We start from the raw sequence: 24,039 nt of genomic DNA, 5'->3' as shown, positions 1-24,039 counted from the left end.
ACAGGATCGTTTGCATGGATGAACCATAACACATATTTAATACAGGTTACAATGCACACCAGAAGATCTAACAGTTCATTATTGTTCATTAGATATTCAAAGACTTGAGAATGCCGAAAACATATGAAAAAGTACTATAGGGAATACCTTTCAATTATTAGACAGATCTTTTAAACAAAGACATTAATTAAGAGAGAATGAGAGCTGGGGTTTCAACTGTCAAAATAAAAGTCTTATTTTAGACTCTTATCAGCCAAACAGATAAACATTTTGGTCAATGGCAATGGTTTAAAAATGCAGTGGCTATTTGCACTAAGTGAGTATAGCATTTTTTTGTGATGTGTTTTTAACTCGTGCAAATAGCTATAGATTATATTTACACTATGTTAAAACAACAGGATTTTCTGCTGTTTATACTAATTATTGCAAATAGCGGCAATGATCTGCACCTCAGTTTTATAAAACAGTTATATTATAAAACATATAATATACATAATAAAACAGTATGCAATAATAATGTTGAGTATAAATTATCATTTTAAGTCAAATTATTAAATGGATGCCACCTTACTGGGACAATAAAGCCCTCCCTACACCTACCCTAACTCGACCCGATACTTTATTTTCAACTTTTCGATAATTTCCGTCATTTTTATTGAAAATAAATGCCTTTCCGAAGTGAAACGAGACTTGAAAAGGTCTCGGAAAAAAAGTTTTGCAAAAGTGGATTCGAACTCAAAAAGACTGCGGTACGATTAGCTTCTGCCAACAATGCAGGCTATTTGCACTTAGTTTAAATAGACACTGCTTAAAAAAAAATTAATAAACAGGCCTATGTGATTTATCAGTCAAATACTACTTTAAATGTTTTGAAGGGTCAAAAGCCTAACAATGCACACGTTCTGTTAGGAAGAAAAAACAATGACTAGTTGTATTTTTTTTATTGATTTGATTTAAGATGCATTTTGACAAGAATGTAAGGTTTGCAAGCAGTCATTACTTTAAGCATTTACTACTGTTAGTGCCTTTAGCAAACACAAGCTGGTGAAACCGTAAAAGTGACGTATGTGACACAGACAAGACAAACAATTTTTAGTAGAGAAGGCAAGATGAAAGGGGCAGACTGATGGACGATAGAAGGAAAAAGAGATTGATAGATACTCACCAAAGAGACATGATGGGCTGCCAGGAGGAATGCTTTTCCTCACCAGCATATTATGTTTCATAAAAGCAGCGAACTGAGCTGTAGCCAACGGAAGACAAAGATGGAGAGAGTGAAGAACGAAAGTAGAGGGGATAGAAAAGACAGGAATCACACACAACATTACAGCTTTATGGGATCTAAGATTCTCCTCAATACAGGGAGGACGTGCCTGTAAATCCCAGAGGGTTAACGTTAGCTCTTCAACTGTAAACTGCGTAGCCCTCATCATTTAACATGCACAGGCATCGGCAGAACAGCTAGGGGTTAAAAGAGGCCCATCAGGTGTAACCATGACTCGGTTATGCAGATACACACAGGACAAACTCGCGTTCAAATACAAAAATAGATTTAAAGGAAGGGGACAAGAGACATTACTACTGGATTTTTTATGAGTAATGTAAAAAAAATGATTGCCAGTTTTATATTTCATGGATTTGTATCCCACCAGCCAAAAATAACCACAAATAACAGCACATTCAAAAATGCATCCTGTGTGTGGGGTTCTGGGGCTGAATCTGTGCGTTTACACACCTTGTGCTTGCTTGTGTGTGAGCACAGTTCCTGAGCGCTGCATGTGGGTCTTCAGCAGCTGTGTGGCAGTAATGAGACTGGATTTCTGAGCTGGAGAAAGTCCCACCATCTTGGGTTTGGGACTGGCTGTAGGACTGCTGCAGACACTGGACATATCCTGCAGGGAAAACATGATTGCAGAGGTCTGAATTACTTCACATGATCCACTGCCTCTCTGTATGAACTAAAACTAAGGTCTGATTGGTTTTAGGCATGTTCACAGGTGGTTACTAGAGTTTTTGTAGGGCCCTATGAATTCGGTGATGTGGAAAAGGCGGAGAGAAACACTGAATTTTCGCCTTATACCAAAGAAATTGGCGAATTTTGGATGAATAAATCAAAAGCAGAGCTGTACACTTCTTTAAAAAGAATTGTAATCTAATAATAATAATAATTTTTATTATTATTATTACTTTAAGGAAAAATCTTTTTTTTTTGTTCAATGTTTTACATTTAAAGTGCAATTCTCTGTTCAGCAACACTTTTTGCCAAAAATATAAAATAAAAAACACATTTGTTTAAAAACATAAATCCAGATAAAAATTCTAAAAAGCCTTTATAAACTCAATTAAACAATCTTTTAGATTATTACAATTTAAGTAAACCATTAAAACAGAATCCAAAAAATAAATGGAAAACATGGAATTTAGAGGAAAAAAAAACTCCACAAGTGTATTATTTATTAAACTTGTAATAAATTGTTTTTTTTTTTTTCCAATTAATTAGATTTTTTTATTATTACTTAATTTTACCATTAAAACGGAAACCAGAAAAATGTCATAAAAAATAAAGCCAGGGAAAATAAAGCCAAACAGAACAGAATAGAAGTTATTTATGAAGTTGAAGATAAAGCTGACAAAGTTTACACCTATCTCCTGATGTATCCAACATTCACCTCTGACCCAGATGGAGAGATAGGTACCCTCACAGCAGGTGAAGAGGGTCGGGACCTCTCAAGGTCAAAAGGCAGCTCACGGCGAGGTTTCTTCTTCTTCTCAGCATCCAAATCTCGAGTTTCACCAGAGCCGTGGCCATGGCTCTCAGTACGGGTCAAAACTCCTGTCAGAAAATCAACTATCTCATCCTGAAAACAAAGGAAAAGAAAAAGACTATGGCTTAAGACTATAGAGGACACACAAGACTGATCACGTATCACGTATTTAAATTCAGCTTTCCCTGAAATTTGCCTATGTTTTTACTCTGGATGACCTGTGAAATCATGCTTAACTGATTTGGATACTAGAAATGTGGCGAAGAGAAGTGAGAAGTACTGACTTGAATGCAGCGATCCACCATGGTCTGCGTCAGGCCTTCGGTCTTCATTTTAGTGGAGTTAATCCTGTAAAGAAAGCAGAATGCTTTCAACTAGGGCTGGGCGATATGGCCAAAAAAATTATCACTATTTTTTTTTCATATCAGTCGATATTGATAATCACGATAAATGTCAATCTTTATTTCTTTCAAGTTTAAAGCCAGATTGTTGCTCCAAAGTGGAATTTGTAGAAACCAGACCATTGATTTTCCTTAAGGAAATGAATATCTTAATAGAAAAACTTATTTTTTAGTTTCTGTATTTAATATCATTTCAAATCAAGAAACCGGTTTGTGCTGCGTGATAATATTTATATTAATATTACTTTTTTTGTCTCTTAGGAATGCACATTTGATAGTAGTAGCAGCTTGAGTTAGGATGCTATAGTAGCATAATTTAAAATCATGACAAACAGTTAAAACAACACATATAGCATACTTTAATACCATGGTAAAACTATAACTATGGTTTTTAGGTATTTGTATGAAAAAACAGTAGTCTAAACGGCTAAATTCACACATGCTGTAGCTTAATTACAACAAATACAGTAATTATATTCCATTACTTTTTAATTAGTGATTTCAAACAATTAATTGCGATTAAATCACATCCAAAATAAAAGTTTTTGTTTACATACAATATGTACAGGTGCATCTCAAATTAGAATGTTGTGGAAAAGTTCATTTTAGTATTTCAACTGCACACAGACTGAAGTAGTTTAAGTCTCTGGTTCTTTTAATTGTTATGATTTTGGCTCACATTTATTATATATATATATATATACACACACACACACACACACACACACACACACACATATATATATATATATATATACACAATAATGTGAGCAAAGTAAGAATTTCATTGTACTGTAGTACATATGACAATAAAGTTCTTGAATTATATATAGATATAGTAAGAATCTATAGTCTGCACTGACCCAGATTCCACTCCACAATATGTTTGATCATGCTCATTTGCCAAATTGGCTTAATTATTATAGTGAAGAAGAAAGTCAATAGTTATGTTGTTTGTAGACCATTTGGGATGATCACATTCTGAGCAATTGGTGACCAATTGTTGAATGGGAGCAGGTGTGGGACACGGAGAACCACCTCAGACAAAGAGGTGTCAGAACTTAACTAACACACAGAGTACAGCTGTTACAACAGGAGCAACTTCATTTACATGAAGGATAGTAAACTGAAAATGTATAAAAGGTTTTAACTTAGGATGTTCTGGGTTCATTCTGACTCCGTTGAACCCAAGGTACTACATGTACTTTGTCACTGCTATGCTGCATTAAACATCTTTATCAAGATCTTCAACATCCTCATCACTTTTTCTTACATTGGCGAGCCACTCACCGAGGGATTTCCAAAAAGCAGAAAAAGGTATGAAAGCGGTTTCTTTCTTTTTGCTGGTGTTGTCAGGGAATTTCCTTGTTTAAAAAAATAAATAAATCTAGAAAAGAAATTGTAAGGATAGAAGAGAATCTAGTTTATTCAGTATAGACAGGAGGAGTTCTTAAGCCTATTCTGTACAAATTCTGTTTAAGATTCTAATGGAACGGAATCAGCCCGACGCAGTGTGGTAGCAGAGTTGTATTGGAATTGTTGTTTCTAAAGTAACTGAAGTAAAGTGTTTGAGTTTAAAGTTTCTTAGGAAACTGAAATGTGTTGTTGGTCTGTTATATTTCTATTAAGATTCTAAAGTAATTGAATCAGCCCGACGCAGTGTTTTAGCAGAGTTGTATTAGACCTATTGTTTCTAAAGTAACTGAAACAGAGTTGTAAGATTCTAACGTAAATGAAACCGAGTTAGTTGTTGTGATAATTCTGATGAAATTCTAAAGTAACTGAATCGACCCGATTTAGTGTGGTCACAAAATTATATAATTGTGTGTTATAGAGTATTGTATCTGATGCACCATAACTCTGTGAAGTTTAAAACCTGAAGCAGTGTTGTTTTGCCCGACATACTGTGGCAAAGTAAACAGTTTGAAAAATATAACATAAAACCCAATGTCCATGTACTGTGACAGGGTTACATTTTTAACAGTTTAGTGTTGAGAGGTGTAAAGGTCATTGCACAATGAGTCCGAAATTTTTGTATTCATTTTTTTGTATTCGTGATCCGAAAAATTGTCACGCACAGAGACCTTGCATATTGAGTCCGATGCGTATTAATGAATGCGTTACGAAAAAAAAAAAATGCAAACCAATACAAAATGTCGTCTTCAAGTAGTGAGTATGATTTTTATGTCCTCTCTCTTCTTAAAAAGAGAAAAAGAAAGAGGAAATATTGGGTCCATCCACTCCTGCAATCGCGTAGAGAGGAAGGAGAGTTCCACCTCCTTATCAAGGAGCTGCGGGATTATCTAGACCGATTCAAAGTTTACTTCAGAATGTCAGTGGCTCGGTTTGATGTTTTGCTAGCAATATTGGAGCCACATATTAAAATCAATTAATCCTGAACAGAGACTGGCAGTATGTCTAAGGTATGGACCCCTCGTGCGCACACACACACACACGGTTTACAGGGACTTGGTGTGCTATAATTATAGCTGTGATATAATAATATTATACCACCAAAATGCGTTTTTTTAACATTTTATGGTTTTTACGGATGAGAAAAACGCAGAAAATCGAACATGTTCCGAAAAATTTTTTGATGGACAAAAGTTTCGGAGGCAGTGTGCAAGCGTGACTGACATAACATGAGGTTGAATTTATTTTTTGACGTGCAAAAATTTTGCATGCGAATTTCAGACTCAGACGTATGCAAAGGCCTTAAGGCCCGAAGGAGCATGGCCGTGTCGGGAGAAGTGAAAAATTTGGTTTAGAAGCCCGATGTAGCATGGCTGTTTTATTCATTTGCGTCCAAAGCACAGGGACTGTGAATAATTAGACTAACAGATAAAAAAAAAGTAGCTAGATAAAGTTCAGTCAGTGAAGGAAAAGATTGAAAATTGATTGAAAATGTAAAAGCTGATGGTTAAATACATAGCTAAGCACAGCTCTGTAGGAATGTTTGGTGGGATAGAGAAGACAGATGACCCCTATGAGTGGGCTATATCTCAATTCAAAAATTATCCCAAAATACCTAAAAACAAAGAGGGAAAAGTTGCTACTGCACTTTTTGCCTCATACAAGGCAACTAAGAAAAGATCTGAAAAAATGAAAACCGAAAACAAGTGGCTAAATTCTTAAGTCAGAGGCTATGTCACATCATTGAGAAACTTTGAGGCTGAAGAGATCATTTTGAAGGAACAGATAGTGAAATTGAGAAAAGGAATTTCAAAGTCCGAAACATTTAGATGTTTGCATGAAGGGACAGCTAGACAGTTAGTACATGCCCATTCCAAATCTGAATAAGATGAGAATAAATGCAAGGAAGCCTTTAGTCAATAACATCATTCTTTAGATTATTCTGTGAGGTTCCCAATAGCACCAGTGCGAACAAGACAGACTGGAAATGAGAGAGTTCTTGATCAAAGAAAAGACAATGGCCAAGCTGTTAGACAAAAGTCTTTTATAGACTTCCAAAGTCTTATTACAGCAGTGGGTACTTTTGACTCTGATAACATGGATCCTGTAGAGTTTTTGTCAAAACTGGATAAGGCGGTGGATGTTTAAAGTGTGTCAGATGAAGATGCTTGTAGACTTATTATGATCTGCATTCCTCGCTCATTAACTAGTGCTCTCTCACCAGAGGTTCGTGACAAAAGAGCAGACAAAGGTGCAAGGAGAGATTCTCTACTTAAACTTGCTGGGACTAATTTGGTTAACTTGAAAAAGATAACTGTGGTGACAATGCAAATTGGAGAGCATCCTCTAGCATTTGCATCCAGGTTGTGGGAAATTTTCAGCGGTTACAGTGGTTTGCAAAATGCAACTAAACAAAATCTCATGTTTAAGGCTGCATTAATTGCACAGAGTTGTTCACACATGCAAGAAGCCATTGTTATGCATGTAGATGTAAATACGCCATACGTACAAATAATTTCCAAAATGAGACAGCATTTCAATGAAAGAAGTCAAATGAAAGCTGTATAATACAGCTGTATAGACATCCAGTCGCTGCATTTGGCAGGAGAGAATGTTCTACAGTCGTGGCCAAAAGTTTTGAGAATTACATAAATATTGGAAATTGGAAAAGTTGCTGCTTAAGTATTTATAATAGGAATTTGCATATACTCCAGCATGTTATGAAGAGTGATCAGATGAATTGCATAGTCCTTCTTTGCCATGAAAATTAACTTAATCCCAAAAAAACCTTCCCACTGCATTTCATTGCTGTCATTAAAGGACCTGCTGAGATCATTTCAGTAATCGTCTTGTTAACCCAGGTGAGAATGTTGACGAGCACAAGGCTGGAGATCATTATGTCAGGCTGATTGGGTTAGAATGGCAGACTTGACAATGTTAAAAGGAGGGTGATGCTTGAAATCATTGTTCTTCCATTGTTAACCATGGTGACCTGCAAAGAAACGCGTGCAGCCATCATTGCGTTGCATAAAAATGGCTTCACAGGCAAGGATATTGTGGCTACTAAGATTGCACCTAAATCAACAATTTATAGGATCATCAAGCACTTCAAGGAAAGAGGTTCAATTCTTGTAAAGAAGGCTTCAGGGCGTCCAAGAAAGTCCAGCAAGCGCCAGGATCGTCTCCTAAAGAGGATTCAGCTGCGGGATCGGAGTGCCACCAGTGCAGAGCTTGCTCTGGAATGGCAGCAGGCAGGTCTGAGCGCATCTACACGCACAGTGAGGTGAAGACTTTTGGAAGATGGCCTGGTGTCAAGAAAGGCAGCAAAGAAGCCACTTCTCTCAAAAAAAAAAAAACATCAGGGACAGATTGATCTTCTGCAGAAAGTATAGTGAATGGACTGCTGAGGACTGGGGCAAAGTCATATTCTCCGATGAAGCCCCTTTCCGATTGTTTGGGACATCTGGAAAAAGGCTTGTCCGGAGAAGAAAAGGTGAGGGCTACCATTAGTCCTGTGTCATGCCAACAGTAAAGCATCCTGACACCATTCATGTGTGGGGTTGCTTCTCATCCAAGGGAGTGGGCTCACTCACAATTCTGCCCAAAAACACAGCCATGAATAAAGAATGGTACCAAAACACCCTCCAACAGCAACTTCTTCCAACAATCCAACAACAGTTTGGTGAAGAACAATGCATTTTCCAGCACGATGGAGCACCGTGCCGTGAGGCAAAAGTGATAACTAAGTGACTCGGGGACCAGAATGTTGAAATCTTGGGTCCATGGCCTGGAAACTCCCCAGATCTTAATCCCATTGAGAACTTGTGGTCAATGATCAAGAGGCGGGTGGACAAACAAAAACCCACTAATTCTGACAAACATCAAGAAGTGATTATGAAAGAATGGGTTGCTATCAGTCAGGATTTGGCCCAGAAGTTGATTGAGAGCATGTCCAGTCGAATTGCAGAGGTCCTGAAAAAGAAGGGCCAACACTGCAAATACTAGTGTTGTCACGGTACCAAAATTTCAGTATTCGGTACCGATACCAGTGAAAATCCACGGTTCTCGATACCAATTTCGGTACCAAAGCAAAACACAAAAATATGCAAATTAAAAAAAAAAAAAAAACTTTTTAGCACTAAAAATAAAACCAATGCCATTCTTTATACTTATTTACAATTGTGTTTAAAGTTTTTCTACAAGTTATATAATTATGAAAAACAGTAAACAAGTTTCACCCAAATTTAATTTGTCTTTTAATTTATGAAATTTAAACATTTTATTTCTGGTAAAGGGATTTTCTATTCAAATTAAAACATGGAAGAAATATTGTGATTTATTTCTTTAAAAAAATAATAATAGTAATATTTCTAGCACTATGCCTTTATGTAAAAATTAACTTTTAGGCCTAATGAATGCATATTTGTCATTTTAACTGAACTTAAGACTGGTGGTGATGCTTAAGATATTTTTGGTCATTGATGGTTTCTGTAAAAAAAAAAAATAGTAATAGATCATATTAATTATTATTAAAAGATAATACTACTACTAATTCTACTATCATACTAATGTATATCCAATGCACTATGAATTGATGAGCTGCTGGGTTCATGAATATTAATCACGTTGTCTGCGTTCGGTCAAACTGATTTGACGAAATCAAAACAGGGACGGTACTAAATCAGCCCCAGCCAATGAAATTGCCATTTGCGCATTAGCTCCGCCCACTACCGGAGAAACCGGTATGTCTTCTGCTTGTTCAAAAATGAATATGAATAATTCTGAAATGAACCAGATGATCCATTACAGGAAAAGACAATAAAGAATAGTTTACATATAGCGTGTCGATTCAGCGTGGTAAGACTCTCGCTCTCTCTCTCTTTTGCATGTGTGAGAAACTGAAAAGATCGCTTGATGGAGAGAGAACTCTGAAGCTCAGATGCTGAAATTAATGCAAGCGTCATGCGCGTCGGTCTATGTAGTAAACAAACCCGCACGTCTCTGCCATTCATTAATTCACACAGAGACGCGCAGAACACGGATTCATATTTCAAACAACTTTTGCGTCTTAACATTTACAGATACTGGTCCATATGGAGATTTGATTTATTTATGCTAAATTTGACAAATTCCATGACTGTCCATATTAAAATGTAAGTTTCATTTTCATGACTGGATTTTGAGATTCCGTCCTCGTTTTCTGCTTCGCGGAAATCATAGCGCTGAACCGGGTTTGAACGGATCCTCGGTACTACCGGTACTTAAAGAAACCTGGTACCGTCACATTTAAAAAATTTTAGTACCGACTTGGTACCAAAGTACCGGGTCTTTTGACAACACTAGCAAATACTGACTCAAACCAGCCTGTGTCTCACCCATCATCCTGGAGGATAGGCTAACGGGCCTGGCCTGCTACATTCTTCTGGAGCTTGGGTTAACAAGCCTAAGCCTGCAACATCATTGTGGAAGCTGGGTCATACTCTACAAGATAAACTGGTACTGTTATTAGTCAACTTTACTATTAGTAAATTAATGACGATGGCATTTTTCTTAATTTTCTTATCCCTGTTGGTTACTTGGAACTTGAAACCGGGCACTGATCCTAGGGTGAGTTGTTTTAATAATATGGTGGGCATACAGGATACCTACTATAGTGGCACAAAAACCAGTATTGACATGCACCAGGAACCATTACACTTTTGTTGGAACCTGGACTTCTGGATGAATCTGTATTGGGATTTGCCTAAACTGCAAAATTTTTTTGCTTTGTATAATTTGTCTCTCTCAATTAATGACAGGCATTACCTGGTTTCAGCATATGATAGGCCGGCTTCAAAATATACTGTGAAATGCAGATTGATTATTACACTACTCCTACTTTTATCTGGAAATGTGCAGCCCAATCCCGGCCCCTGTTTGCAATGTGTCTTGACCCCTGCTGAATTTAAATCAATGCCTGGACTTAAATTTGTTCATCTTAATGTTTGCAGTTTACTACCCAAAATGGACATGGTTAGAATTTGGATTGAATCTACAGATGCAGACATAGCGATAATTTCGGAAACATGGTTGACAAAATCAATTACTAATGAAGATATAAATGTGCATGGGTATAATGTTTTTCGCAGTGACAGGCCGAAGAAAGGTGGTGGCGTAGCTATCTATGTTAAGTCAAGATTTTGGTGCATCAGTTGTTCTGTCTGAGTCTCTCTGAAAGCAAATGGAGTTTTTGGCCTTAAATGTTGAAATATTTAAGTCCCTTTCAATAACTGTTGTGGGGTGTTACAGACCTCCATCAGCCTCCAGTGAGGCTTTATCATCTTTAAAGCTTCTTTTGTTCAGATTAAACTATAGGGAACTTTTACTGGCCGGGGATTTGAATTGGGACTTGGCTTGGCTTGGCTTGAATTGGCTAAATGTTGTTTCTGATGAATTTAAATATTTCTGTGATTCTGTCAGTCTTAGCCAGTTGGTAAATGTACCTACAAGGCCTAATCTAAAAAATCCAGAAAAATCTACTTTAATCGACTTGATTCTAACAAATGTCCCTCATAAATTTTTATCAATGGGTGTCTTTTGTGATGATCTAAGTGATCATTGTGTTATTGCTACTTCAAGAGGCAGTAAAATACCCAAATGTAAATAGCAAATTATTAGAAAGAGGAATTTGAAAAACTTTAATGAACAAGCCTATCATCATGATCTATCTTTGATTAACTGGGGACAGCTAGGGCTGTTGCCTGACGTTGAGCTTGCCTGGACACTTTTTAAGGAGAATTTTGAGAAAATTGTAAATAAACATGCTCCTTGGACAAAGCACAGAGTGAAGGGACGGGAAAACCCTTGGTTTTCTCCAGAGTTGTCAGACATTATCCATCAGCGAAATGTGGCATGGGCTAAAGCTAGAAATGGTGATTCTGCCACTGACTGGTCCATTTTCAGACAACTAAGAAATAAATGTACTTCTCTTATCAAAAAGGCTAAATCAGAATATTATTTATCAGTCACAAGTGAAACCTCAATAATCCACCTCAATAGAAATCAGAAACCTCAATAATCCACAGAAATTTTGGAAAGTCATCAAGTCCCTTTCTGTGAATAAAAGTAATGAAGCCCTCCCAAAATTTGTCTTAAAAAACTCTCTCCCAGTCTACGACAGAGTTGATTTCTTAAATTGCTTTAATGAGCATTTTGTATCAGTTGGTTCTCTGTCCGAGTCGACAGGAGTAGTCGCTGTCACTCCATGCACATACTCCTCAGTGTTTTCTGGAGAGCCTTTTAATTTTGTTTCTTTTACTGTGCAGCAGGTGCATGGAGCTCTTAAAGCGTTAGATCACAGAAAACCTCCTGGACCAGATTTAATACAGCCTTACTTTTTGAAAAAGGTGGCTGATTTTGTTGCAGAGCCCCTTACAATTCTTTTTAATCTGTCAATTCAAAACAATGAAATACCATCAGTTTGGAAGTCAGCTTTTGTTACTCCCTTGTTTAAAGGAGGTGATCCAGCAGTTTTAACTAACTATCGGCCTATATCCAATTTGTGTGTTTTGTCAAAATATTTTGAATCCCTTGTTTCAGACCAAATAAAAGAGTTTTTATACTCAAATGAACTGCTTTCTTAACTGCAGTCAGGCTTCAGGAAAAAGCACAGTACCATCACTGCTGTTACAAAAGTAATTAATGACATACTTGTCGCTCTTGATAGAAAGCAATTCTGTGCATCACTTTTTCTTGATCTGTCGAAAGCTTTTGACACAGTGGACCATGCTGTTTTAAAGCAAAGGCTTCTTTGTCTGGGATTGTCTGATTGTATAGTTTCCTGGTTCATGAATTATCTGAGTGACAGGAATCAGTGCATTAAATGTGATGGTCTATGTTCTGCATTAGTGAAGGTCCACAAGGGGGTGCCACAAGGCTCAATATTAGGTCCTCTCTTGTTTATTATGTATATAAATGAACTAGGCCACAATGTGTCGGATGCTAATATGCATTTGTGGCGAGTGGGGCGGGGTCGAGGGACGTGGGAACAAGGAGTGAGGCCGGCAATGATTGGGCAAATCAGTGACACCTGCGACCCACCGCCGGTCTCGAGTCCCACGTAGGAGATGGAAAGATATAAAACTGGAGCGACGACAGTGAAGGACGAGAGAGGATTAGGCCTGGACTTTATTTTAGGTTTTGGTTTTATTTTGTGCGCATCAGTCGTCCGTGAGGGGCTGGTGCGCTGTTTTGTGTTTATTTTGATTATTAAAGTTGCATGTTGATTGTCCGCCGGTTCCTGCCTCCTTCTTCCCGATGATTATGAAGTTTAATTCATTACAGCATTTCTATGCTGATGACACGATTATTTATTGTTTTGGATCGTCCCCAGCTAAAGTGGTTGAGTCTTTGCAGAAAGCTTTTGATTTGGTTCAACGTACGCTTATGCAGCTTAAACTGGTTCTCAATGCTGATAAGACCAAACTGATGCCGTTTAGTAATACTAAAAAGGTTTCTCAAGCTCCTCCTCCCGTGTTCACTTTGACTGGAAGTGTCATAGAGGTGGTTCATTCTTATAAGTCTCTTGGTATCTGGCTTGATGATGCTCTCACTTTTAAACCTCATATAGACAACCTTGTGAAGAAACTCAAACTTAAACTGTCCTTTTTCTTTCGAAATAAATTTAGTTTTTCTTTTAAAGCAAAAAAAGCAGCTAGACACTGCAACATTTTTATCTGTCTTAGATTATGGAGACCGGGTGTATAGGACCGCTTCAGCACAATGTCTGTATAAGATTGACACTGTTTATCATGCGTCTCTGAGATTTATTACGAATTGTAAAAACTTGACCCATCATTGTGAATTATATTCCAGAGTGGGATGGCCATCGTTGTCCAACAGGAGATCAGGGCACTGGCATACTTTTATCTATAAGGCCATGCTTGGTCTTTTGCCATCCTACATCTGTAGTTTAATCACATGGAGAAGTGTTGGTTCTTATTCATTGCGATCAAATGATCACTTGCTGCTCTGTTCCATTTGCCCGTACAGAACTGGGAAAAAGGGCTTTTGTCTACTCCGCTCCTTCTGCATGGAACTTTTTGCAAAAAGACTTGAAATTATCTGAACTTATTTCCTTAAATGCTTTTAGGTCCAGATTGAGAGAACCTGAAATGACCGGTTTAAATTGTAAATGTTTTTAATTATTTGTATTGTATAACTTTTATAAATGTAATTGACTGTGATTTTGCTGCCTCTTGGCCAGGACTCCCTTGAAAAAGAGGTTTTTAACCTCAATGGGACTTTCCTGGTTACATAAAGGTTAAATAAAAAAATAAAAAAATTTGAGATAATTATCGTTATCGAATTATCGCCCAACCCTACTTTCAACCAGTCTAAACAGACATGTATAAAAACCTGTGAATGTCTGAAGACACAAACCTCAAGTTGTCATCTGACCCCCCAACAACTACCATGCTGTTATCAGCCTGAATCTTCTCCCTGAACTCCTCCATGTTCTCAGGACTGCACTGAAGAGCATTCTGACCGACCACAAACAGCACTGGAGTCTTCATGTCCAACAGAGGATCATCAACATCCTGACAAACACAATACTTCAATTATATGCTTAAGCCAGCAATGTTAAATGTATCTGTTAAATGTTTTCATGCTGCTCATCATGGCAAAAAGCAGTGAGAAACTATGAACTGTTTCCTCTTACCCCTCGGGGCCCACTGACGGTTTGGAGAGGGAAACCCAAACACACAATAGCAGTCACGTACTCCATAAGGGACACCTGGATGCAAACACAGACATCTATAAATTCCTCAGTTTACAGCAGAACATAGACAACAAATCAGAAGACTAATGTTAAGAGAGACTTACATGACAAGAGATCAATGAGCCCACATTCCAGCCCACCAAGATAATCGGCTTGTGAGGAAAGTGACTGTGAACCTAGAGCAAAAAGTAAACAAATCTTTAAATACACCACATGATTTGCTTATTATTTGCCATGTCATCACCCAAGATTAATTTTATGGCAAGAACAGAATAATTTAAAGCACAATGACAAATAATAAATGTGTGCAGAGTTTTAAGAATATAAACTACTTAATATATTTTTTTGGAAATTAAATGCAGGACATTTTTATAAAATATACTTAATTAGTTGATAAATGATATACAAGAATTAAAACAACATATATATTAGGGCTGCTCCCCAAAAGTCGTCCAGAAAAGGCTCGGTCAACCAAATATTTGATTAGTCGCAGAAAGAAAAAAAAAAAAAAACACTGGCGAAGTCACGCAGTTCATGACGGACAGATCATTAATGGCTGGTCTATGGTAATACAGTACATTGGGCATGACATCCAAACTCTTGACTATCATTCATCGACTTTAAATATGGCTTATGATCTGAAATATGTAAGTATTAGCAACTTTACATGGTCGCTCAATATAATGATAACCTAGAGAAATGTGCACTTCAGTGTCTGTGCGGAGAGTGGAAGCTGAAGAGTAGTACTCGCTGCAGGACAGATGGAGGTGCCAGTGCGATCATTTGCTCTTAAAATACTCTGTCAGTTTTAGTCATTAAGATAACAGTAATACATCTTTCGAATCTGTAAAGACTGTTTATTTGAGTGCACTCACAATAACAACACAACATTGTGCTTTTGTAAAATAATGAAAGCAAACAGAACGCGCATTCTGCCGTCTCTGTCTTTGTGAACTTGAGCACGAAACTCTGCCGGTGTGCTGTGGCAAGCTTTATGCATGTGCTTGAGAGCTTGTAGGCTATGTAGGCAATTAAAGGCACATTATAATGATTTAAATGGTTTGTTAATAAACATGCGATTAGTCGAATAAAGGCTTGTGCACACTGGAACGATTATCGCCGACGTTTAACACCTTGTGACTAAACAAAAGGTGCCAATGTGAGTGTTCACACTGACACGCAAGACGGCAGGTGTGAAAGCGTTATTTTTTTTAAACGACTCGGGCTCACTGCATTAAAAACTGGCCGACCAATGAGACTGGCAATTCAGATCAAACAGGATTCAATGTGTACCGGGGTATTAATACAAATACGCATAGAAAAATGTCTCGAAAAATGCTAACGATAAGAGTGTGTGATAATTGTTCCAGTGTACATGAGGCTTAATGCTTAAAATAAATGACTTGTGTGTTGTTTTATACCTCAATAACTTTTCCTCTGACTGTGCCAATCATGTGCTCTAAACACTGCGCGATTCCGATGTTGGCTCCACTGCCCACATGAACATTAATGGGAATGACCTGAATCACCAAAAACAAAACACTAAATCAGTTTTATTTGAATCAGAACCTAAAGTGACTCTATGAATGAGAACATTAATAAAGTATTTTAATTTACAAATGATGCTAATCTAAATGAAGTCAAGCCTAAATCAAAAATTATGATGTACACAAAATCAAATTGTATGTGACAGCCGTATTTGCCTGTTATTTTGCATACCTTTCCTAGACAGGACAGCTGAGATTGCCAGAATCTCATTCGTCGAGAGGTAGAGAAGGCGGGGTTTGTTGGTCCTGATGGAGCGATCAGGATCAGGGGGGAACCAGGAAGTTTACTCTGAAAAAATAAACATAAATATTCAGAAAACAGACATTTCCAGTTAAAGTCTTTTATATTACAGAAATCCTACCACAAATAAACAATTTGGTGCATATGCTGATACAAATTCATATGCAAACAAATAATCCAATGCACTACAACCTGAAAGGGGACATTTTTACAGTTATACTAAAAGAAACTACACCTCTTACTAGATCCCTTTTATTTGCCAAAAATGTACTACTAATCTGATGACAGAAGGCATATTGTAAATTATATTACACAGTTTTATTAGGAAAAATTTGATTGTGTTGATATTTTAGATGCCATAAAAATCAAATATGATACTGTATAGGGATAAGAGGAACTAAAGCAACAAAAAGAGCAGTACATACTGGTTTGTTGTGTGAAAGCACACCCACAGCAGGGTCCCATGGCCGCTTAAGGAGCAGAGAAAGAGCCTCAGCCCCTGCCGCTCCTGTTTTTACAGAGGATGACAGCAACATCCTGTCGATCAGGGATGGTACCTAAAAGGGTAAATGTGGAGATGTCACAATAAAATCAAAATAAAAACCATCTTCTGTAACTATGGACTCTACACAAACAGTGGTAATATAATAATAAGGCATCCCACCTTGCTTTTGAGTGTCTGCAGTACATCAAGGTAAGCAGCCAGCATAGCAAGACTCAAAGACTCCACAAGTGTGCTGTGAAGCCAATGTGTCAGCTTTATGTCCCAGTTGATGCTGGCCAGAGCATGGCGGACCTTACGAGCACATTTATCCACCGCTATTCTGCGTAAGACAGGTTCATTACAGGCCTATGAAGAGCAGAGACACAGAGAGTGAGTGAGAGAACGTTTGCATTAGAACAACCATCTATGCATCATCATGTTTCTCATTTGGTTTTATGACAGGCCTGTTCTGGCAGCAGCTGTTCTTGGTTTTATATTTTATTTTTCTGGATTTTCTGATTTATTTAAACTTTGACATGTTGTGATGAAGGTCTTCAGTTTCACAATTTGAGTTGAATTACTGAAATACATGAACTTTTCCACGACATTGTAATTTATTGAGATGCACCTGGTCAGTCTGAGACCATCACTATTATAGCAAGTGAAACAGCCTTTGATAAACAACAACATTTAACTGAGAAAAAGAAAAAAAAAAAAAAAAAAGAGCATGCAAGTTAAACCCAGTTTTGAAAACTCACACCCTCATTGGCCAGTCGGCTGAGTCTTTCTGCCTGCAGTGCTTTCAATACTTTATTGAAGAGCTTGTTCTGAGCCAATGACCAGCCAGTCCTAAAACAGATTGAAGAAAATTTGATCACAAACAGACATCTGTGACATAAGAGGAAAACTATACTTTTATATGAACTCCCTCATTCTCGTATATCTTGTCAGCAGCTTTTCTTACTTGTTGATGTGCTCTTCCCAATCATCGGGAGGAGGCGGTCCATCAGCGATGGTTCGGGCAAACAGAACGTGACGTTCACACTCCTTCATCACACTGCGGGCTTTCTGATTGTCATAGAGAGGCATTGGAGTGGGTGTGACCGTCTCTACGTCGATGGAAATGTCCGAATCACTGTAGCAGATAACATCACAACCCATTATATAATATGATTTTGAAATTATGATGAATTAACTAGCTTTTTCAGTTTTCAGCACAACCACTGTTGATCAACAATTCTTATCAGAATAATTGGTAGTTTTTTTTTACAGAAACATTGGATGACCAAAAAAGCACCACCACCAGTACTAAATTCAGTTAAAATGTCTATGCATTCATACATGGTTACCAAATTTTAATTCTAATTACTTAAGTTCTATCATTAAATAATACTTGATTATCCTAATATCATATTATAATGCTTGACTGACTAATGTTAAGAGCGTACTTTCATATATCTAAAAAGTTGTGGCATTTTACAAACATGTACAGTATATCAGTCTGGCAAGTAAACTAAAAAATGTACTAGCCAATGGCAATTCAGTTGCCAAAATGTCTGTACACATTTGTGCTCAAGAATACTTGAGATACTAAAGATGTTGATACCAGGTGTGGACAGCTGCCTCGTTTGATAACTTGTGATCGCATCATTTAAAACCGATGTCAATTACAAGTGCAAACAAGGTAAAAGATATCCTTCTTCTATTCTTCACTCACACAGAGGGCTCTGGCTGCCGCCGCGGGGTGACGAACAGCATGCGGGTGGGCCGCGCGCTGCTGGCGTCTGGGTGGGCGTTCCAGGGTTTGGCATAGCTGTGGTCAAGAAACACGAGGTCCAACTCTCGCTCATGAACCGACAGCTGGAAGAGCAGGGACGTCCCCATCCTTCGAGCCGAGGTCTGAAAGTCTCTCTCTCCTACAGGACGGAACATGGTCCTCTAGCCCTGCACGGAGGCTCTGCGGTTCCCACAAAAATGGGATGCTTGCACCGTAAACATCCACCCTGCAATGAAACAATATGTCAATATCTAGCATCCTGTTAAATAAAGCATTTGCACTTGTGTGATGTTAGTGTCATCATTACGCACTTTACTGCATTTTATAAAATGCGACCCTGGACCACAAAACCAGTCATAAATAGCACGGGTATAATTGTAACAATAGCCTACAATACATTATATGGGTCAAAATGATCAATTTTTATGTTTTTATGCCAAAAATAATTAGGATGTTAAGTAAAGATCATTTTCCATGTAGATGTAGACATTTTTTTTTACCGTAAATATATAAAAACTTCATTTTTTTTTATTAGTAATATGCATTTCTAAGAACTTAATTTGGACAACTTTAAAGGCAATTTTCTCAATAATTACATTTTTTTTGCACTCTCAGTTTCCAGACTTTCAAATAACTTAGTTGTATCTTGGCCAAATATTGTCCTATTCTAACAAACCATACATCAATGGAACACTTATTTATTTTACTTTCAGATTAATGTGTATAGCCATGAATCTTAATTTATAATAATAATAACAATAATAATTTGACCCAAATGACTGGTAATGACCAGTGTCACAAATGAGGTATAATGGAAATAATATACTTATGGAAATAAAAGAAAACATTTACGTGCAAAGTAAACTGAATGTAATGATATCAGACACTTTTTTTTCTACGTTTACCTTTTAAAATAACGTTACACAACAAGTGCACATTAAATACAGTTAAGGGCACTATTTTCACGATAAGCGTTTCTGCTAAAATACCACAGGTCCTAATAGTTATTTCTACTTGAGTAAAGTGCTAAATTACTGAGATCTTTGTTTAGATCTTTCTAGCATTCATTTTGTTAATGACAGCGGTGGCTAATGCAAACTTAACACGTTTACTGTAGCAACAAAAGCAGAAACAAATTTACCATGGTAAATGCTGTTTCTTAACAGAAACATACAATACTCAAGTAGTTTCTTAAACCACAGCATACGCAGGTGGTTGTTGTTATAGCGCTTTGCTTAGTTAAATGACGGTTAATTGTGTTTTAATGTAATATTTTCAGCTGGGGGCCATGAGTGGCGATGTGATCTGGGCGTGTTTAATGGCCCGCGCTACACAGTCCGTCACATCCATGCCAGTTTGCTACACTTGAGCTTTTAAATCACAATAAATTACCTGAAATATCGCCTGTATTGCTCGATTTATAAAGCAATGCGTAGGAAACCGGTAACGTGTACGTGTAGTAGTTACAGTGCTATAATATGGTCTGGCAGGCTATTAGCTCGGAGGCTAACTCTTTTCACAATACTCACTGCTCAGTATCAGGTTCCTTTCATGTCATCTCGGTCCAAAGAACGGTCTTCTGAATAATGCAGACAATACTGAGGAAATCGAGTTTATGCGATGAGAAAACAAACTCCAACAAAATAATATCCACTGTAATGCAGGTTGAGCTATGGCCAACTGTCTTTTGTTTTCTTACCGCGCCACAGCGGATCGACGCCGGAAACCCCGGGCTGGAGTCCCGCGTCATCGGCGCTGCGACAAACCCGGACTGGAGTTTACATTCCAGATGTCAAACCTTTAATTTTCGTAATTACCTTAGGTGTTATTGTCCAATTACTAGTCTACAATTAAATATTCTAGTTCTTTGTTTTGATATTCTTCATACCATTACGCTAGGCTTATGTTGTATTATATTTGGCATTTGCTATAGTGGTCCAGTAGGCCTAGATTAGATGAAATGCTGGATGCGCGCATTTTCAAGGATCTGCTGTATTATAAGCCAATTAAATTGACTGTTGTGTCGCCCCGCCCACTCCGAGAAATAACCAGCCTTATTATGACGTTGCAGTTCTATTTGGAATTATTGGTTACAGAGATCAGTGATTCACAGCTGCTTCAAAGCTTCCAAAAGATTCCAGTCAAAGTTTTTTACTTTTTATCTTCAATCTGCAAAAAGAACTGTGAAGATGTATTGCTCAAGAATTTCAAATTTGCCATTTTTGTATAAACCAGATGGCATCTGTGAATCCACCACCAAGAGCCACTTTAGACTCATTGACAGAACCTCCATCCCTGTCATTCAACCTAAGATAACCAGCCTCACAATGCAAAGGACAAACTTTAAAATGACTTCTGTGGACAGGAGTGGTGACTTTGTGACCACTCATTCTGATTTCAAGACCCTGCCAATGTCTAAAGCCAAACTTGTTCGACCAGTTACCAAAGTCAGAATAAGTGTGCCGGAAGGAAAATATCCAGAGCCGACATACAGATCCAGTTACACCAAACATGAGGTGTCTCCAATCCTTATCGCAAAGGATTCAGGGAGCGCAGGTCAGTACTGCACACTCACATTGTCCATTGACTTTTTCGGTTTTTTGCTGTTTTTTGAACAGATGATGTTTATTTTTTTATTAATAAGGTGTTGGATCAAGTCTAAGGCAGGAGAAAAAGAACAGATATGACTGTAGCTATCAAGAGCAGTTCCTTTACAGCGGGTGTCCTCCTCTTTCTCCTCTGGAGTCCATAGAGAAGGTAAATACATCATTTGCAATGTTGGGTGTAGTGCATTTGTAAGTAATTCATTACTGTAATTGAATGAATTAATAAGGGATTACTCCTAATTTGTCAGTAATTTAATTAGTTACTTCTGATTTAATTGCAATAAATACTGTGCAAAGTATGAAACAATTATGTAACTATTTATAGAAATAATGGATTTAACATCAAAATGTAGCATTTAATGTTAAAATGTATGTTTGTAATGCATCCATCTTCCTTTGGTTAATTTATGCATTTTATATTATTAATTGAAAGAGCAGTTTCATGTCTATCCTTGTATTTATTGTTCAGCAGGTTGAGGCTGATATGAAAGTAATAAGTAATCCAATACTTTTAGAGTATTTAGTACACTAATCTTACACTGTTGAAGATGTATTTATCTAGTAATTAATTACTTAAAAAGATTAATCATATGGTGGTGGTTTCAGAGAGTGCCATTAAAGTTGCAGTTCAATAATTTAATGTATTATTTGTATTTCATTCAGCAACGAGTTCAGTATTCAGCTATACCAATGGGAGACCGAGATAAAATACAAGACAAGCAAACAACTTATTCCAGCTTTTGCAGACAGTCAGGTGACCACAGGTACTGATGCAGCATCAAGCTCTAGAAATAACATTTTATCACACCTTGTTCTATTGAGATAAATGTGAAACCATGTAGAGAATCAGTAACTTTTATTTTTTCAACAGCCCTGAAAGTCTGCTTTACAAGAGAAAGAAGCCTTTCAAGCTTCGGGAACATCATAATGATGAATGGATTACAATATCATCTGAGGAGTTTCCTTCACACAAATGCAGTATGGAAAATAACTTTTCGTTATTCCATAGAAAATGTTCTTCAATGCAGAATATCCACCCTTTTTCCACAGTACTTAAAGCTTAAAAACTTAAAATATTAAATTAAATGTTAGCAATGGAATGCAATATTTGAACATATTTATCAAATGTAATATTTTAACTTCAGAAGTGTTTTAAAATCTGTAGCTACCTTTATATTTTTTGAAGGGTGCTCCTCACAAGTTTTCCAGAACGTAAACATTTGAAATATTCATCAAGCGTATCAAGTGTGTCACTTTAATAAGTTTGTTTTTTACCAGGCCCTATTTACCTGGAGCGCAGATGCCCGACTCTCAGCTCTGTGTTCAAAGGAGAGAACCTTGCAGGCAACCAGGAGACACTGTCAACTACGAACCAGTCCTTCCTCTCAGAGGTGTGACCCACTGCAAATTATTCTTGCCTAAAGATTACAATTATACAAAGCGTGTTGTTTCTAACTCAGGGATATTTGTTTTATCAGATACACCGCTCAGAGTTCCCAGTGCATGTGGATGGACCCAGTATCAGGACTTTGAGCAATGTTACATTTGGGAGGCTTGATCTAGCAGGAAAATACTACAGCACAACATCACAGGAGCAGTTCCCATCAAAAAAAGTGCTCTGTCCCAAGCCATCGGTTTACCCACCTAGCCACGTGCTGCTTGAGCAAGGTACTTTTGGTTTGCTTACCTGTATTTTCACTATAAACACCTAAAATGACCTATGTCCAGGTTGGTTTAGTCATGTTTTTGAGTAGAATAAAAGCAGTTCATTTAAATGTTACTACAAAAAGCACATTGTTAGGTCACCTGACTTAAAAAAAAAAGACTAAACATACATAACAAATACTCTATAAAAAAACATATATAAAATATAAATGTAAATAAAAATGTAAATTTTGTTAGTCTCTGTAATATAATATTGATTTTTATCACATAATCTTCTTGTATTTTTAGAGTCGGATCGGATGCTTACAACCATGCAAAAAGATTTTGTCCCCATGAACTCCAGAAGACAGGAACTGAGCCCTAGTCAGCTTCAGCGGGTAACATTTTACATTTATTCTCCAGTCCATAAGACTAACCCTGTTCCCACCCAAATTTGATTAAAACTATAGTGGACAAGTAGTTTACTTCAAAGTAGTGCTGTTCAAATGATTAATCTCTATTAATCCCATACAAAATAAAAGTTTTTGTTTGCATAATATGTGTGTGTGTACTGTGTATATTTATTATGTATATATAAATACACACATATACAGTATATATTTTGAAAATATTTACATGTCTGTATTTACATTCAGATAATTTATATTCTAAATAAATATATTTAATATATAAACATAACATTTTTTCTGAAATATATACATGCATGTGTGTGTATTTATATAAACATAACACATATACACAGTTCACATACACATGTTATGTAAACAAAAACTTTTATTTTTGATGCGATTTATCACAATTAATAATTTGACAGCACTATTTAAGTGTCCATTAAATTGCAATGATTATGTCAACATAAGGCATTTTTGCCTGATGCTAGTAACTATTTCTGAACTATTTTCCCCACTTGAGGGCTGACCTTCAACCTTTAACTAATCTCTTACTAGGTTAAAGACAGCCATATCAAGCCCCGGCACAGCAAACATGACTTCAGGACGACGCACAATGAAACTTATGGGTCCAAACCTTACTGCAAGGCATCCCAGGACAACCCATCCCTAAGAAATATCAGCCATATGCCATTTTAAATTATTATTATTAAAAAAATAAAAAAAAAAGTTCCAATTTACAGAAAAGCTTTGCACTCTAAATAAATGGGGAATTTCTGCTAAAAGCCTGCTCATTTATTAGTCTTATTATATGCTAGTCTATTATGAGGTATCTATCATTAAACATAATTGAACTCACATGGGACACATGGGAACTGAAAGATTCTAATTAATAGTAGCCATCATTTACTTACATTAATATGTGGCCCCCAAAAGCCATGTGAATTGTTATTCTTTATCTATTTTGTATTGTATTTGTGACCACAGTATT

General features: G+C 37.0%; 2 protein-coding genes across 4 annotated transcripts in view; one reads left to right on the top strand and one right to left on the bottom strand.

Annotated features, from left to right (window-relative positions):
* The window catches only part of kansl3 (KAT8 regulatory NSL complex subunit 3), a 32,926-nt gene extending 12,803 nt beyond the window's left edge, over positions 1 to 20,123 (bottom strand). Inside the window, exons 1-15 of one of the 3 annotated variants that reach the window (XM_059503129.1) lie at positions 19,918 to 20,123; positions 18,329 to 18,614; positions 17,576 to 17,746; positions 17,370 to 17,460; positions 16,792 to 16,977; positions 16,553 to 16,684; positions 16,059 to 16,175; positions 15,761 to 15,859; positions 14,444 to 14,515; positions 14,280 to 14,354; positions 14,000 to 14,157; positions 3,050 to 3,113; positions 2,670 to 2,858; positions 1,736 to 1,892; positions 1,166 to 1,243 (exon numbers count right to left, since the gene is read on the bottom strand). In XM_059503129.1, coding sequence (XP_059359112.1) covers positions 1,166 to 1,243; positions 1,736 to 1,892; positions 2,670 to 2,858; positions 3,050 to 3,113; positions 14,000 to 14,157; positions 14,280 to 14,354; positions 14,444 to 14,515; positions 15,761 to 15,859; positions 16,059 to 16,175; positions 16,553 to 16,684; positions 16,792 to 16,977; positions 17,370 to 17,460; positions 17,576 to 17,746; positions 18,329 to 18,543 — 1,804 coding nt within the window. In that variant the 5' untranslated portion in view covers positions 18,544 to 18,614; positions 19,918 to 20,123. The remainder of the gene's footprint in view (positions 1 to 1,165; positions 1,244 to 1,735; positions 1,893 to 2,669; positions 2,859 to 3,049; positions 3,114 to 13,999; positions 14,158 to 14,279; positions 14,355 to 14,443; positions 14,516 to 15,760; positions 15,860 to 16,058; positions 16,176 to 16,552; positions 16,685 to 16,791; positions 16,978 to 17,369; positions 17,461 to 17,575; positions 17,747 to 18,328; positions 18,615 to 19,917) is intronic. The other 2 variants (XM_059503127.1, XM_059503128.1) reach the window with 2 other exon arrangements.
* Positions 20,124 to 20,270: 147 nt separating this feature from the next.
* On the top strand, positions 20,271 to 24,039 carry LOC132097086 (uncharacterized). The gene is made up of 8 exons (XM_059502717.1): positions 20,271 to 20,944; positions 21,033 to 21,145; positions 21,658 to 21,758; positions 21,866 to 21,972; positions 22,273 to 22,385; positions 22,473 to 22,662; positions 22,948 to 23,036; positions 23,607 to 24,039. Exons 1-8 carry the CDS (start codon positions 20,578 to 20,580, stop codon positions 23,745 to 23,747), a joined length of 1,221 nt encoding a protein of 406 aa, XP_059358700.1. The 5' UTR covers positions 20,271 to 20,577; the 3' UTR covers positions 23,748 to 24,039.

The sequence above is a fragment of the Carassius carassius genome, chromosome 21 (genome assembly GCF_963082965.1).
Source record: "Carassius carassius chromosome 21, fCarCar2.1, whole genome shotgun sequence".
Taxonomy (NCBI): domain Eukaryota; kingdom Metazoa; phylum Chordata; class Actinopteri; order Cypriniformes; family Cyprinidae; genus Carassius; species Carassius carassius.
The sequence above is the reverse complement of the archived record's forward strand: the minus strand, read 5'-3'. Positions and strand labels throughout refer to the sequence as shown.

Bases quoted from the DNA above. Each gene is read 5' to 3' on its own strand.
- LOC132097086 (XM_059502717.1), top strand. From the start codon at position 20,578: ATGTATTGCTCAAGAATTTCAAATTTGCCATTTTTGTATAAACCAGAT. The intron at 21,973-22,272 runs GTATGGAAAATA...GTTTTTTACCAG, and splicing joins GTTTCCTTCACACAAATGCA to GCCCTATTTACCTGGAGCGC. The intron at 23,037-23,606 runs GTAACATTTTAC...ATCTCTTACTAG, and splicing joins GCCCTAGTCAGCTTCAGCGG to GTTAAAGACAGCCATATCAA.